Source organism: Brachyhypopomus gauderio, unplaced genomic scaffold, assembly GCF_052324685.1.
Source record: "Brachyhypopomus gauderio isolate BG-103 unplaced genomic scaffold, BGAUD_0.2 sc57, whole genome shotgun sequence".
Taxonomy (NCBI): Eukaryota; Metazoa; Chordata; class Actinopteri; order Gymnotiformes; family Hypopomidae; genus Brachyhypopomus; species Brachyhypopomus gauderio.
Genome location: NW_027506880.1, coordinates 1410862 through 1426885, shown reverse-complemented (window position 1 = coordinate 1426885; position 16024 = coordinate 1410862). Strand labels below are relative to the sequence as shown.

General features: G+C 40.2%; 1 protein-coding gene across 1 annotated transcript in view; it reads right to left on the bottom strand.

The window, feature by feature from the left end:
• The window catches only part of LOC143488885 (transient receptor potential cation channel subfamily M member 4-like), an 80007-nt gene extending 64423 nt beyond the window's left edge, over nucleotides 1–15584 (bottom strand). Inside the window, exons 1-2 of the mRNA XM_076987844.1 lie at nucleotides 15372–15584; nucleotides 14873–14934 (exon numbers count right to left, since the gene is read on the bottom strand). Coding sequence (XP_076843959.1) covers nucleotides 14873–14934; nucleotides 15372–15389 — 80 coding nt within the window. The 5' untranslated portion in view covers nucleotides 15390–15584. The remainder of the gene's footprint in view (nucleotides 1–14872; nucleotides 14935–15371) is intronic.
• Nucleotides 15585–16024: the final 440 nt, after the last annotated feature.

The following is a 16024-nucleotide window of genomic DNA, read 5'->3' as shown; positions in this document are numbered from 1 at the left end:
CCAGAAATGAACCTTTTAATTCACCAAAATGTCATTGCATTACTGAGATTAATGAGATATCAGTATGATAGTACTTGGGCTCCATCTAGTGGCCAAACACCGAAACTGACTGAAAACAATTGCTCACATGAAACACCACACAAACGCACACAAAGCTGATCTCAGCATGTGATTTAGTTCTGTGATCTGAATCATTTTGCCAATACACATTATTTTGATCCTTTTGGGCCTTTAGTGCCTCAATTGAATTGAATGTTTTGTCACATTGATTTACTTATGCATTTTTTCCACTCAAACAGCTTCTATTCACTTTTGGGTCTAAAGGACCTATTGGGCTTCTTTTTGCCTGTTGAGGCCAAGAGGCCAATTTGTTAGTCTAAAAGACCTTTTGGGCTTTTTTGCCTTTTTTTGTGTGAACCCGCCAATCGCCGCTTGCGGCTATATTTATTATTATTCTTCTTTTTCTGCCCTAAAACGCGTTGTGCAGACCAAACCGTAACATCTACAGACTTCTCCTTTGGCCAACTTGTAGTACTCCTCTCCGCTACTCAGGCGCAACACGCCGGCCCGATCCGCCCATAGGTGGCGCTATAGAGCGCAAAAAATTGTCACGCCTACACGGTATGTCATAAACAAAAAATTCCAATTGCATCTGATCAGTCATCTTCCATTCTACAAAAAATACATTTGAACCCATAAGCTCCGCCCCTTACATGTCGAGCTAATTTGCATAATATGCAAATTTGCACACATTTTTGAGCGTGTACTAGTCCCTGGATTTTTCACATACATGCACATATGTGGTATCCAGGCGCTCACAAGAGTCTGAACTTTAATTGTTATGGAGCCAAAGTGCACATTTCTGCACATGGGCGTGGCCACATGCATCACAAGTCAAGCGTCGAAAATTCCTTCGCCAAAAATCCACATATTCTGCTATATCTCAGGCATGCTTTCACGTATTCACACCAAATTTCACATACATGCACATATTGGGTGTCTAGACCTGCACATACATTTTGGCAGACATGTACACCTAGGTGGCGCTATAACGGCCAAAAAACTCTCCTGCCCTCCATGCTTTCATGTAGAAGGACAATCATGATCTCATATGATTCTATGCAAAATCACTAACATCTTTGTAATTGCAAGTGCTTTGCAAAAAAGTACAGATTTTTGTGTATAATCCAATACATATAATTTACACTTTTCATACTAGTCCTAGGATTTTCACTCCATCACCTCAAATCACATATTATAATATCCAGCAGCATGTGAAATACAAAACTGGTGGAACAAATTCTAAGATTCTTGCAATTTAATATTTTTCATATGCATCACAATGGTACCGTCATGACATATGAACTGCATATTTCAAAAACTCCCCTATATAATGTCTGATTGTTATGAAAATGGACAGACACATTCAGAAGACCACTGAGGTGATATCTGCCAAGTTTGTGCCAAATCCATCCACAAATGGTTGTACTGTGAATATTTTCATTTTCTATGCTGAACATGCACGCAGATCAAAGGTCATTCTTTTCCTCAAAAGAGTTAGAGTTGAGCCTATTCCAGTCAGACCCATTAGCTCAATGGGTAGAGCAATGTGCTCCCAGCCACAATGCACGTGGACAACGGGGGTTCGAATCCCACGTTGGGCAGTATTCCACCATAAGTTTAAAAAGCTGCCATTTAGATTCTGTTTTTTGAGCAGGTACTTCATTCACGAACGTGCTTCATATACTTTCATGTACATTTCATATACCTTTACATGATGTACCAGTGGGTGCGCAAATCTTGCCAAACCTCAGCTTGGACCCCGTAATTGCCGCTTGCGGCTATATTTATTAGGGTTCACACACGTAGTGTGGGAAACCTATTGTAATTGCTCGAATTTTTCTTCTTTTTTTTTTTTTTTTTTCTTCTTATTATTATTATTATTTTTCTCCGGATAAAACGCATACTGCAGCCTAAACCGTAAGGCCCAGGAAGACCAAACTTGGCAGACTGGTGTAGTCTGTTTGCGGGACCGTGCTAAAGTACAGAGACCCACATTGGCCTGATGGTGGCGCTATAGCGCAGCATTTTGCGTTTTGGTCCATATCTCCCACCCCGTAGGTCGTAGAAACAAAATTCCACTTCAGGTGCATTCCTTGGCTCCAGACAAACAAAAAAGCCTCAAGAACCATTAAGCTCCGCCTACTTAGATTTTTTGCTAATTTGCATAATATGCAAAACCTACTTTTTTATACTAGTCCCTGGTTTTTCATCGGATTTCTTCAATCTTGGTGTCAAAATATTCAGAAGAATCTCATTATCAATAAATTTGAACAAAATTGTTACATTTGCATACATTGTCGTTGTGACATGTCAATCAATAGCTCTGAGGCGTGGCCAAATTTACTTCAGCAGCTAGATCTCAGCAACGCTTTGACCAATCTTCATGACAATTTATCAGTTGTTAGGGCACATGACTCTGAGGTCACACGTCAAAGCTGGCCCAGATTGTCCAATAGGGGGCGCTATAACATGGGAAAAACTGTTTCTCAGAAACCATTAGTCACATCAAGCCAAAACTTTACAGGCATCATCAGGGGCCTAATTGGTATCAAGGGACACAATGATGACATCATCACTCAAAAAACATGGCCGCCATGAGCCAATTAATTTTGATTTGACCTAATTGGCCATTTGATAGACTTACTATTGCCCAATCAACATGAAACCTCACCACTGTGCATTTCTCAGGACTATGTGTCATGCTGTGCAGTTTTGAAACATTTGGCCACTAGGTGGCGCTATTTGTGAAAATCATGCATAACTCCTCCAAATGTTCACTTAGGAACATGCCGCTTGATTCTTTTGAGTCCTTGCAGTACGCCTGACAACTTTGCAATTACAAGTCCTATTAAAAAATGCATACTTTTGTCACATTCATCAATTGTTTGAAAATAGCTCTTTAAGAACTAGTCCTTGGAATTTGATCCAATGATGGCAAAAATGGCATAGGCATAATCTGTAGACACTGTAGTTAACTAAATATGGAAAAAATGTTGCATTTATATTTTTCTGATTGGTCAATTTTTCCATTATATCCTTCTGGCCATGCCATAAATGACCTTTATTGCTATAACTCATAAACCATGTAAGTGATCAACTCCCAATTTGAAAGGCTTTTATACACTGAGGTCCTTGTGAGGTAGGCCACGTTTGGTTCACATTGGCCTGTCGGGGGCGCTACAGTACCCAAAAACCTAAGAAATCATAAAAACTCATGCAGCAATGCTGTTATGCAGAATACAGACAAGTAATGGGGCTTGTATGATTCAAATCAATGAGGTCTATAACATTGCAATTACATCTCATAACAAAAAGTGCACTGCCTGACCAGAAATGAACCTTTTATTTCACCAAAATGTCCTATTACATTACTGAGATTAATGAGATATCAGTATGGTAGTACTTGGGCTCCATCTAGTGGCCAAACACCAGAACTGACTGAAAACTATTGCTCACATGAAACACCACACAAACACACACAAAGCTGATCTCAGCATGTGATTTAGTTCTGTGATCTGAATCATTTTGACAATACACATTATTTTGATCCTTTTGGGCCTTTAGTGCCTCAGTTGAATTGAATGTTTTGTCACATTGATTTATTTGTGCATTTTTTCCACTCAAACAGCTTCTATTCACTTTTGGGTCTAAAGGACCTATTGGGCTTCTTTTTGCCTGTTGAGGCCAAGAGGCCAATTTGTTAGTCTAAAAGACCTTTTGGGCTTTTTTGCCTTTTTTTGTGTGAACCCGCCAATCGCCGCTTGCGGCTATATTTATTATTATTATTCTTCTTTTTCTGCCTTAAAACGCGTCGTGCAGCCTAAACCGTAAGTCCTACAGACTTCTCCTTTGGCCAACTTGTAGTACTCCTCTCCGCTACTCAGGCGCAACACGCCAGCCCGATCCGACCATAGGTGGCGCTATAGCGCACAAAATCGCATGAAAAAGTTTACACAGGTGTTTCTCCTACACCGTATGTCCTAGAGATAAAATTCAAACTGCATCTGATCAGGCATGAGCTCATCTAAAAAAAGTTCCATTGAAGCTATATGCTCCGCCCCTTACATGTCGAGCTAATTTGCATAATATGCAAATTTGCACACATTTTTGAGCGCGTACTAGTCCCTGGATTTTTCACATACATGCACATATGTGGTATCCAGGTGTTCAGAAGAGTCTGAACTTTAATAGTTATGGAGCCAAAGTGCACATTTCTGCACATGGGCGTGGCCACATGCATCACAAGTCAAGCGTAGAAAATTCCTTCGCCAAAAATCCACATATTCTGCTGTATCTCAGGCATACTTTCATGTATTCACTCCAAATTTCACACACATGTACCTATTGGGTGTCTAGACCGGTACATACATTTTGGCAGACATGCACACCTAGGTGGCGCTATAACGGCCAAAAAACTCTCCTGCCCACACCGATTGGCCAAATAACTCCAAACTTGGTACGCATCATCTATATGCACCTATGACACAGGTCCTTGACCTGCACCATCATATGTCCAATATGGCCGCCGCTATCGACCAATCAGCTTTCAGTTCACATTTCACAAGCTTATCATATGCCAATCAACATGAAACTCACATATTATGTTCATCTACACACCCTCTAAGACATACTCAAGTATGACGGGAATTGCACCACTAGGTGGCGCTATACTAGAATTTCCTGAATTACCCCTACATATTTCTTACACATGCACACACATGCAATGGCCTACCTATAGGTTTCATATACACATTGCTTCACCCATACCTACCCAGTGATTACACACACATGCTTACGCATCTCAGGCGTCCCAGATGGTGCCCATACCCTGTGCTTGGACCCCGTAATTGCCGCTTGCGGCTATATTTAGGGGTCCAAGCACTGAAGGTGCTGGAACCCTATTGTATTTGTTCCGATTATTATTATTATTATTATTATTATTATTATTATTATTATTATTCTTTTTCTCCGCTAAAACGCGTTGTGCAGCCTAAACCGTAAGACCTACAGACTTCTCCTTTGGCCAACTTGTAGTACTCCTCTCCGCTACTCAGGCGCAACACGCCAGCCCGATCCGACCATAGGTGGCGCTATAGCGCACACAAACGCATGAAAAAGTTTAAACAGGTGTTTCTCCTAAACCGTATGTCCTAGAGACAAAATGTAAACTTCATCTGATCAGGCATGTGCTCATCTAAAAAAAGTTTCATTGAAGCCATATGCTCCGCCCCTTACATGTCGAGCTAATTTGCATAACATGCAAATACGCACAAATTTTTGAGCGCGAACTAGTCCCTGGATTTTTCACATACATGCACATATGTGGTATCCAGGCGCTCACAAGAGTCTGAACTTTGATTCTAGCAGAGCAAAAGTGCACATTTCTGCACATGGGCGTGGCCACATGCCTCACAAGTCAAAGGTCAAAAAATCCTTCGCCAAAAATACACATATTCTGCTATATCTCAGGCATGCTTTCACGTATTCACACCAAATTTCACATACATGCACCTATTGGGTGTCTAGACCTGCACATACATTTTGGCAGACATGCACACCTAGGTGGCGCTATAACGGCCAAAAAACTCTCCTGCCCACACCGATTGGCCAAATAACTCCAAACTTGGTACGCATCATCTATATGCACCTATGACACAGGTCCTTGACCTGCATCATCATATGTCCAATATGGCCGCCGCTATCGACCAATCAGCTTTCAGTCCGCTAAAATGCATCGTGCAGCCTAATCCGTAACACCTACAGACTTCTCCTTTGGCCAACTTGTAGTACTCCTCTCTGCTACTCAGGCGCAACATGCCAGCTCGATCCGCCCATAGGTGGCGCTATAGAGCACAAAAAATTGTCACGCCTACACCGTATGTCGTAAACAAAAAATTCCAATTGCATCTGATCAGTCATCTTCCATTCTACAAAAAATAAATTTGAAGCCATTAGCTCCGCCCCTTACATTTCGAGCTAATTTGCATAATATACAAATACACACACATTTTTGAGCGCGAACTAGTCCCTGGATTTTTCACATACATGCACATATGTGGTATCAAAATGTTCAGAAGAGTCTGAACTTTGATTCTAGCAGAGCAAAAGTGCACATTTCCACACATTGGCGTGGCCACATGCCTCACAAGTCAAAGGTAAAAAAATTCTTCGCCAAAAATCCACATAATCTGCTGTATCTCAGGCATGCTTTCACATATTCACTCCAAATTTCACACACATGTACCTATTGGGTGTCTAGACCTGCACATAAATTTTGGCAGACATGCACACCTAGGTGGCGCTATAACGGCCAAAAAACTCTCCTGCCCACACCGATTGGCCAAATAACTCCAAACTTGGTACGCATCATCTATATGCACCTATGACACAGGTCCTTGACCTGCACCATCATATGTCCAATATGGCCGCCGCTATCGACCAATCAGCTTTCAGTACACCTTTCACAAGCTTATCATATGCCAATCAACATGAAACTCACATATTATGTTCATCTACACACCCTCTAATACATATCAAAGTATGACGGGAATTGCACCACTAGGTGGCGCTATACTCGAAATTCCTGAATTACTCCTACATGCTTTCATGTAGAAGGACAATCATGATCTCATATGATTCTATGCAAAATCACTAACAACTTTGTAATTGCAAGTGCTTTGCAAAAAAGTACAGATTTTTGTGTATAATCCAATACATATAATTTACACTTTTCATACTAGTCCTAGGATTTTCACTCCATCACCTCAAATCACATATTATAATATCCAGCAGCATGTGAAATACAAAACTGGTGGAACAAATTCTAAGATTCTTGCAATTTAATATTTTTCATATGCATCACAATGGTACCGTCATGACATATGAACTGCATATTTCAAAAACTCCCCTATATAATGTCTGATTGTTATGAAAATGGACAGACACATTCAGAAGACCACTGAGGTGATATCTGCCAAGTTTGTGCCAAATCCATCCACAAATGGTTGTACTGTGAATATTTTCATTTTCTGTGCTGAACATGCATGCAGATCAAAGGTCATTCTTTTCCTCAAAAGAGTTAGAGTTGAGCCTGTAATCCAGTCAGACCCATTAGCTCAATGGGTAGAGCAATGTGCTCCCAGCCACAATGCACGTGGACAACGGGGGTTCGAATCCCACGTTGGGCAGTATTCCACCATAAGTTTAAAAAGCTGCCATTTAGATTCTGTTTTTTGAGCAGGTACTTCATTCACGAACGTGCTTCATATACTTTCATGTACATTTCATAAAGCTTTACATAATGTTGTGCCAGTGGGTGCAAAATCTTGCCAAACCTCAGCTTGGACCCCGTAATTGCCGCTTGCGGCTATATTTATTATTATTATTCTTTTTCTCCGCTAAAACGCGTTGTGCAGCCTAAACCGTAAGACCTACAGACTTCTCCTTTGGCCAACTTGTAGTACTCCTCTCCGCTACTCAGGCGCAACACGCCAGCCCGATCCGACCATAGGTGGCGCTATAGCGCACAAAATCGCATGAAAAAGTTTACACAGGTGTTTCTCCTACACCGTATGTCCTAGAGATAAAATTCAAACTGCATCTGATCAGGCATGAGCTCATCTAAAAAAAGTTCCATTGAAGCTATATGCTCCGCCCCTTACATGTCGAGCTAATTTGCATAATATGCAAATACCCACACATTTTTGAGCGCGTACTAGTCCCTGGATTTTTCACATACATGCACATATGTGGTATCCAGGCGCTCACAAGAGTCTGAACTTTAATAGTTATGGAGCCAAAGTGCACATTTCTGCACATGGGCGTGGCCACATGCATCAGAAGTCAAGCGTCGAAAATTCCTTCGCCAAAAATCCACATATTGTGCTGTATCTCAGGCATACTTTCATGTATTCACTCCAAATTTCACACACATGTACCTATTGGGTGTCTAGACCGGCACATACATTTTGGCAGACATGCACACCTAGGTGGCGCTATAACGGCCAAAAAACTCTTCTGCCCACACCGATTGGCCAAATAACTCCAAACTTGGTACGCATCATCTATATGCACCTATGACACAGGTCCTTGACCTGCACCATCATATGTCCAATATGGCCGCCGCTATCGACCAATCAGCTTTCAGTACACCTTTCACAAGCTTATCATATGCCAATCAACATGAAACTCACATATTATGTTCATCTACACACCCTCTAATACATATCAAAGTATGACGGGAATTGCACCACTAGGTGGCGCTATACTAGAAATTCCTGAATTACTCCTACATGCTTTCATGTAGAAGGACAATCATGATCTCATATGATTCTATGCAAAATCACTAACAACTTTGTAATTGCAAGTGCTTTGCAAAAAAGTACAGATTTTTGTGTATAATCCAATACATATAATTTACACTTTTCATACTAGTCCTAGGATTTTCACTCCATCACCTCAAATCACATATTATAATATCCAGCAGCATGTGAAATACAAAACTGGTGGAACAAATTCTAAGATTCTTGCAATTTAATATTTTTCATATGCATCACAATGGTACCGTCATGACATATGAACTGCATATTTCAAAAACTCCCCTATATAATGTCTGATTGTTATGAAAATGGACAGACACATTCAGAAGACCACTGAGGTGATATCTGCCAAGTTTGTGCCAAATCCATCCACAAATGGTTGTACTGTGAATATTTTCATTTTCTATGCAGAACATGCATGCAGATCAAAGGTCATTCTTTTCCTCAAAAGAGTTAGAGTTGAGCCTATTCCAGTCAGACCCATTAGCTCAATGGGTAGAGCAATGTGTTCCCAGCCACAATGCACGTGGACAACGGGGGTTCAAATCCCATGTTGGGCAGTATTCCACCATAAGTTTAAAAAGCTGCCATTTCGATTCTGTTTTTTGAGCAGGTACTTCATTCACGAACGTGCTTCATATACTTTCATGTACATTTCATAAAGCTTTACATAATGTTGTGCCAGTGGGTGCAAAATCTTGCCAAACCTCAGCTTGGACCCCGTAATTGCCGCTTGCGGCTATATTTAGGGTTCACACACGTAGTGTGGGAAACCTATTGTAATTGCTCGAATTTTTCTTTTTTCTTCTTATTATTATTATTATTTTTCTCCGCATAAAACGCATACTGCAGCCTAGACCGTAAGGCCCAGAGACACCAAACTTGGCAGAATGGTGTAGTCTCTTTGCGAGACCGTGCTAAAGTACAGAGACCCACATTGGCCTGATGGTGGCGCTATAGCGCACCATTTTGCGTTTTGGTCCATATCTCCCAAACCGTAGGGCCTAGAAACAAAATTCCACTTCTGATGGATTCCTTGGTTCAAGCCAAACAAAAAAGCCTCAAGAACCATTAAGCTCCGCCTACTTAGATTTTTTGCTAATTTGCATAATATGCAAAACCTACTTTTTTATACTAGTCCCTGGTTTTTCATCCGATCACCACAAGTTTGGTATCAAAATGTTCAGAAGAATCTCATTATCAATATTCCTGGAAAAAATTGTGACATTTGCATACAGTGTCGTTGTGACATGTCAATCAATAGCTCTGGGGCGTGGCCAAATTTACTTAAACAGCTATATCTCAGCAACGCTTTGACGGATCTTCATAAAATTTTAACAGTTGTTAGGGCACATGACTCCGAGGTCAGAGGTCAAAGCTGGCCACGATTGTCCAATAGGGGGCGCTATAACATGGGAAAAACTGTTTCTCAGAAACCATTAGTCACATCAAGCCAAAACTTTACAGGCATCATCAGGGGCCCAAGTGATATCAAGACACACAATGATGACATCATCACTCAAAAAACATGGCCGCCATGAGCCAATTAATTTTTATTTGAATTAATTGGCCATTTGACAGACTTACCATTGGCCAATCAACATGAAACCTCACCACTGTGCATATCTCAGGACTATGTGTCATGCTGTGCAGTTTTAAAACATTTGGCCACTAGGTGGCGCTATTTGTGAAAATCATGCATAACTCCTCCAAATTTTCACTTAGGAACATGCAACTTGTTTCTTTTTATTCCTTGCAGTAGACCTGACAACTTTGCAATTACAAGTCCTATTAAAAAATGCATACTTTTGTCACATTCATCAATTGTTTGAAAATAGCTCTTTAAGAACTAGTCCTAGGAATTTGATCCAATGATGGCAAAAATGGCATAGGCATAATCTGTAGACACTGTAGTTAACTACATATGGAAAAAATGTTGCATTTTTATTTGTCTGATTGGTCAATTTTTCCATTATATCCTTCTGGCCATGCCATAAATGACCTTTATTGCTATAACTCATAAACCATGTAAGTGATCAACTCCCAATTTGAAAGGCTTTTATACACTGAGGTCCCTGTGAGGTATGCCAAGTTTGGTTCAAATTGGCCTGTCGGAGGCGCTACAGTACCCAAAAACCTGAGAAATCATAAAAACTCACGCAGCAATCTTGTTATGCAGAATACAGACAAGTAATGGGGCTTGTATGATTCAGATCAATGAGGTCTATAACATTGCAATTACATCTCATAACAAAAAGTGCACTGCCTGACCAGAAATGAACCTTTTAATTCACCAAAATGTCATTGCATTACTGAGATTAATGAGATATCAGTATGATAGTACTTGGGCTCCATCTAGTGGCCAAACACCGGAACTGACTGAAAACTATTTCTCACATGAAACACCACACAAACACACACAAAGCTGATCTCAGCATGTGATTTAGTTCTGTGATCTGAATAATTTTGCCAATACATATTATTTTGATCCTTTTGGGCCTTTAGTGCCCCAATTGAACCTTTTTTTGCACATTGATTTATTTGTGCATTTTTTCCACTCAAACAGCTTCTTTTCACATTTTGGGGTCTAAAGGACCTTTTGGGCCTCTGCCTATTGAGGCCAAGAAGCCTATTCGTGTGTGAACCCGCCAATTGCCGCTTGCGGCTATATTTATTATTATTATTTTTCTCCGCATAAAACGCATACTGCAGCCTAGACCGTAAGGCCCAGAGACACCAAACTTGGCAGAATGGTGTAGTCTCTTTGCGAGACCGTGCTAAAGTACAGAGACCCACATTGGCCTGATGGTGGCGCTATAGCGCACCATTTTGCGTTTTGGTCCATATCTCCCAAACCGTAGGGCCTAGAAACAAAATTCCACTTCTGATGGATTCCTTGGTTCAAGCCAAACAAAAAAGCCTCAAGAACCATTAAGCTCCGCCTACTTAGATTTTTTGCTAATTTGCATAATATGCAAAACCTACTTTTTTATACTAGTCCCTGGTTTTTCATCCGATCACCACAAGTTTGGTATCAAAATGTTCAGAAGAATCTCATTATCAATATTCCTGGAAAAAATTGTGACATTTGCATACAGTGTCGTTGTGACATGTCAATCAATAGCTCTGGGGCGTGGCCAAATTTACTTAAACAGCTATATCTCAGCAACGCTTTGACGGATCTTCATAAAATTTTAACAGTTGTTAGGGCACATGACTCCGAGGTCATAGGTCAAAGCTGGCCACGATTGTCCAATAGGGGGCGCTATAACATGGGAAAAACTGTTTCTCAGAAACCATTAGTCACATCAAGCCAAAACTTTACAGGCATCATCAGGGGCCCAAGTGATATCAAGACACACAATGATGACATCATCACTCAAAAAACATGGCCGCCATGAGCCAATTAATTTTTATTTGAATTAATTGGCCATTTGACAGACTTACCATTGGCCAATCAACATGAAACCTCACCACTGTGCATATCTCAGGACTATGTGTCATGCTGTGCAGTTTTAAAACATTTGGCCTCTAGGTGGCGCTATTTGTGAAAATCATGCATAACTCCTCCAAATTTTCACTTAGGAACATGCAACTTTTTTCTTTTTATTCCTTGCAGTAGACCTGACAACTTTGCAATTACAAGTCCTATTAAAAAATGCATACTTTTGTCACATTCATCAATTGTTTGAAAATAGCTCTTTAAGAACTAGTCCTAGGAATTTGATCCAATGATGGCAAAAATGGCATAGGCATAATCTGTAGACACTGTAGTTAACTACATATGGAAAAAATGTTGCATTTTTATTTGTCTGATTGGTCAATTTTTCCATTATATCCTTCTGGCCATGCCATAAATGACCTTTATTGCTATAACTCATAAACCATGTAAGTGATCAACTCCCAATTTGAAAGGCTTTTATACACTGAGGTCCCTGTGAGGTATGCCAAGTTTGGTTCAAATTGGCCTGTCGGAGGCGCTACAGTACCCAAAAACCTGAGAAATCATAAAAACTCACGCAGCAATCTTGTTATGCAGAATACAGACAAGTAATGGGGCTTTTATGATTCAGATCAATGAGGTCTATAACATTGCAATTACATCTCATAACAAAAAGTGCACTGCCTGACCAGAAATGAACCTTTTAATTCACCAAAATGTCATTGCATTACTGAGATTAATGAGATATCAGTATGATAGTACTTGGGCTCCATCTAGTGGCCAAACACCGGAACTGACTGAAAACTATTTCTCACATGAAACACCACACAAACACACACAAAGCTGATCTCAGCATGTGATTTAGTTCTGTGATCTGAATAATTTTGCCAATACATATTATTTTGATCCTTTTGGGCCTTTAGTGCCCCAATTGAACCTTTTTTTGCACATTGATTTATTTGTGCATTTTCTCCACTCAAACAGCTTCTTTTCACATTTTGGGGTCTAAAGGACCTTTTGGGCCTCTGCCTATTGAGGCCAAGAAGCCTATTCGTGTGTGAACCCGCCAATTGCCGCTTGCGGCTATATTTATTATTATTATTTTTCTACTGATAAAACGCATACTGCAGCCTAGACCGTAAGGCCCAGGGAGACCAAACTTGGCAGGATGGTGTAGTCTCTTTGCGAGACCGTGCTAAAGCACAGAGACCCACATTGGCCTGATGGTGGCGCTATAGCGCACCTTTTTGCGTTTTGGTCCATATCTCCCAAACCGTAGGGCCTAGAAACAAAATTCCACTTCTGTTGGATTCCTTGGCTCAAGCCAAACAAAAAAGCCTCAAGAACCATTAAGCTCCGCCTACTTAGATTTTTTGCTAATTTGCATAATATGCAAAACCTACTTTTTCCTACTACTCCTTGGTTTTTCATCGGATCACCACAACCTTGGTGTCAAAATATTCAGGAGAATCTCATTATCAAAGTTGCTTAAAAACATTTTGAGATTTGCATACAGTCTGGTTGTCACATGTCAATCAATAGCTCCAAGGCGTGGCCAAATTTACTTAAACAGCCATATCTCAGCAACGCTTTGACGGATCTTCATAAAATTTTAACAGTTGTTAGGGCACATGACTCCGAGGTCATAGGTCAAAGCTGGCCTCGATTGTCCAATAGGGGGCGCTATAACATGGGAAAAACTGTATCTCAGAAACCATTAGTCACATCAAGCCAAAACTTTACAGGCATCATCAGGGGCCCAAGTGATATCAAGACACACAATGATGACATCATCACTCAAAAAACATGGCCGCCATGAGCCAATTAATTTTTATTTGAAATAATTGGCCATTTGACAGACTTACCATTGGCCAAACAACATGAAACCTCACCACTGTGCATATCTCAGGACTATGTGTCATGCTGTGCAGTTTTAAATCATATGGCCACTAGGTGGCGCTATTTGTGAAAATCATGCATAACTCCTCCAAATTTTCACTTACGAACATGCAGCTTGTTTCATTTTATTCCTTGCAGTAGACCTGACAACTTTGCAATTACAAGTCCTATTAAAAAATGCATACTTTTGTCACATTCATCTATTGTTTGAAAATAGCTGTTTACAAACTAGTCATAGGAATTTGATCCAATTATGGAAAAATTGCTATGAGCATAATCAGTAGACTCTGTAGGTAAAAACTGAGTAAAAAAATGTTGGATTTTTATTTTTCTGATTGGTCCATTTTCCCATTATATCATTGTGGCCATGCCATATATGACCTATATTGCTATAACTCATAAACCATGTATGCAATCAATTCCCAATTTGAAAGGCTTTTATATCCTGAAGTCCGTGTGAGGTATGCCAAGTTTGGTTCAAATTGGCCTTTCGGGGGCGCTACAGTACCCAAAAACCTAAGAAAACATAAAAACTCATGCTGCAATCTTGTTATGCAGAATACAGACAAGTAATTGGTCTTGTATTGTCCAGATCAATAAGTTCTATAACATTGCAATTGCATCTTATAACAAAAAGTGCACTGCCTGACCAGAAATGAACCTTTTAATTCACCAAAATGTCATATTGCATTACTGAGATTAATGAGATATCAGTATGGTAGTACTTGGGCTCCATCTAGTGGCCAAACATCGGAACGGACTGAAAACTATTTCTCACATGAAATACCACACAAACACACACACACAAAGCTAATCTCAGCATGTGATTTAGTTCTGTGATTTGAATCATTTTGCCAATACACATTATTTTGATCCTTTTGGGCCTTTAGTGCCCCAATTGAACATTTTTTTGCACATTGATTTATTTGTGCATTTTTTCCACTCAAACAGCTTCTTTTGGGTCTAAAGGACCTATTGGGTCTATTGCCTATTGAAGCCAAGTGGCCTATTCGTGTGTGAACCCGCCAATTGCCGCTTGCGGCTATATTTGTTATTGTGCTGGTTCTCGCTGTACTGCGCAGAAAAGACATAACTGTGGGACACACAGACCTGATAACGAGGCATGCAGTGCCAGACGGTGACGTCTCACCTGAAGGAGTCTTCCACAAACGTGGTGCACACTCGTTTCTTGATTTCTTCTGAAAACCACTTCTGAAATCAGACACTGACTTTAGATCTGAAAATATCTGGACATCGTGTATAGTTTAAACTATTTAGACAGCGCAAGGTCTTCTACTCCAGCATGAGCCATGTGCAATTTGCATAGTTATCCAGAGTCTGTAAGCTATTCTAATTGTGGGGACCTTTACGTTTTATTGTTTTACATTTTTACAGGTTAATCTGTTTTTGAACATTTGTTTGATTGCTGCGTAGTGGAGTTTGTCATCAGCTGTCACTGAGTCATCGTGTTAGTGGAGCTCTACTACGGTCGAAAACCCCTGACGTAAACACTGTAGACTATATACGATTTTATTTCTCCTTAATTTACCGGATCAAAACATTTAAACCGGTGTTTCTTTTACACACATCGTTATCGTGTTGACATGTTGTAACCTTTTAGTAGACTACTTTCTTGTTACGGAACTCACCGGCTCGGTCTGTGACATTCCGTCGCTTTCCCTTCCACGTCCGTCCACCGAAAGATCAACTGACTATCTGACTAAAGTCTACACACGCCAACGGCCACTCGGTGCACGGTGCGAACGTTTCACTTTATTGATATTACAGTAAGTCATTCCTTTAAAATCACTTCGGCCTACCTGTATATGCACCCGGTTAAGGTACTAAACTGGGTGTGGCTAGTAGAGCAAACGACTAGAAAGTTGGCTTTTTGTTTCCTTTTACAATCTTTCTGAGTTAAATAAGCTAGGGCGGGCACGTGCGAATGCGGTCGGTCTCCTTAGAGCTGGAAATCCCAATAAAACACTTTATTAAACCCATAGCTGTAGAAATATGAACTAGAAATTAAGCAGTGCACACCGATGAAGAATTTGACACTTTTATTGCACAGAAGTATCCACAAAGAAAATTAACAAAACATTTCTTTATTAGCCTATTGTATTGTACTTTGTTTGCTTTATTTATATTTATAAAAAATAGCTATGTACACTTGCAGCAACATACAAAGCATTCTAAACTCATAACTTTGCAAAAAACATTACTGAGCCTCAAGATGTACCAATCTAACTGAATTAGTCATATGTTGTCTGGGATCATGGTGAGCGTGGCTACCGTCCGTAAC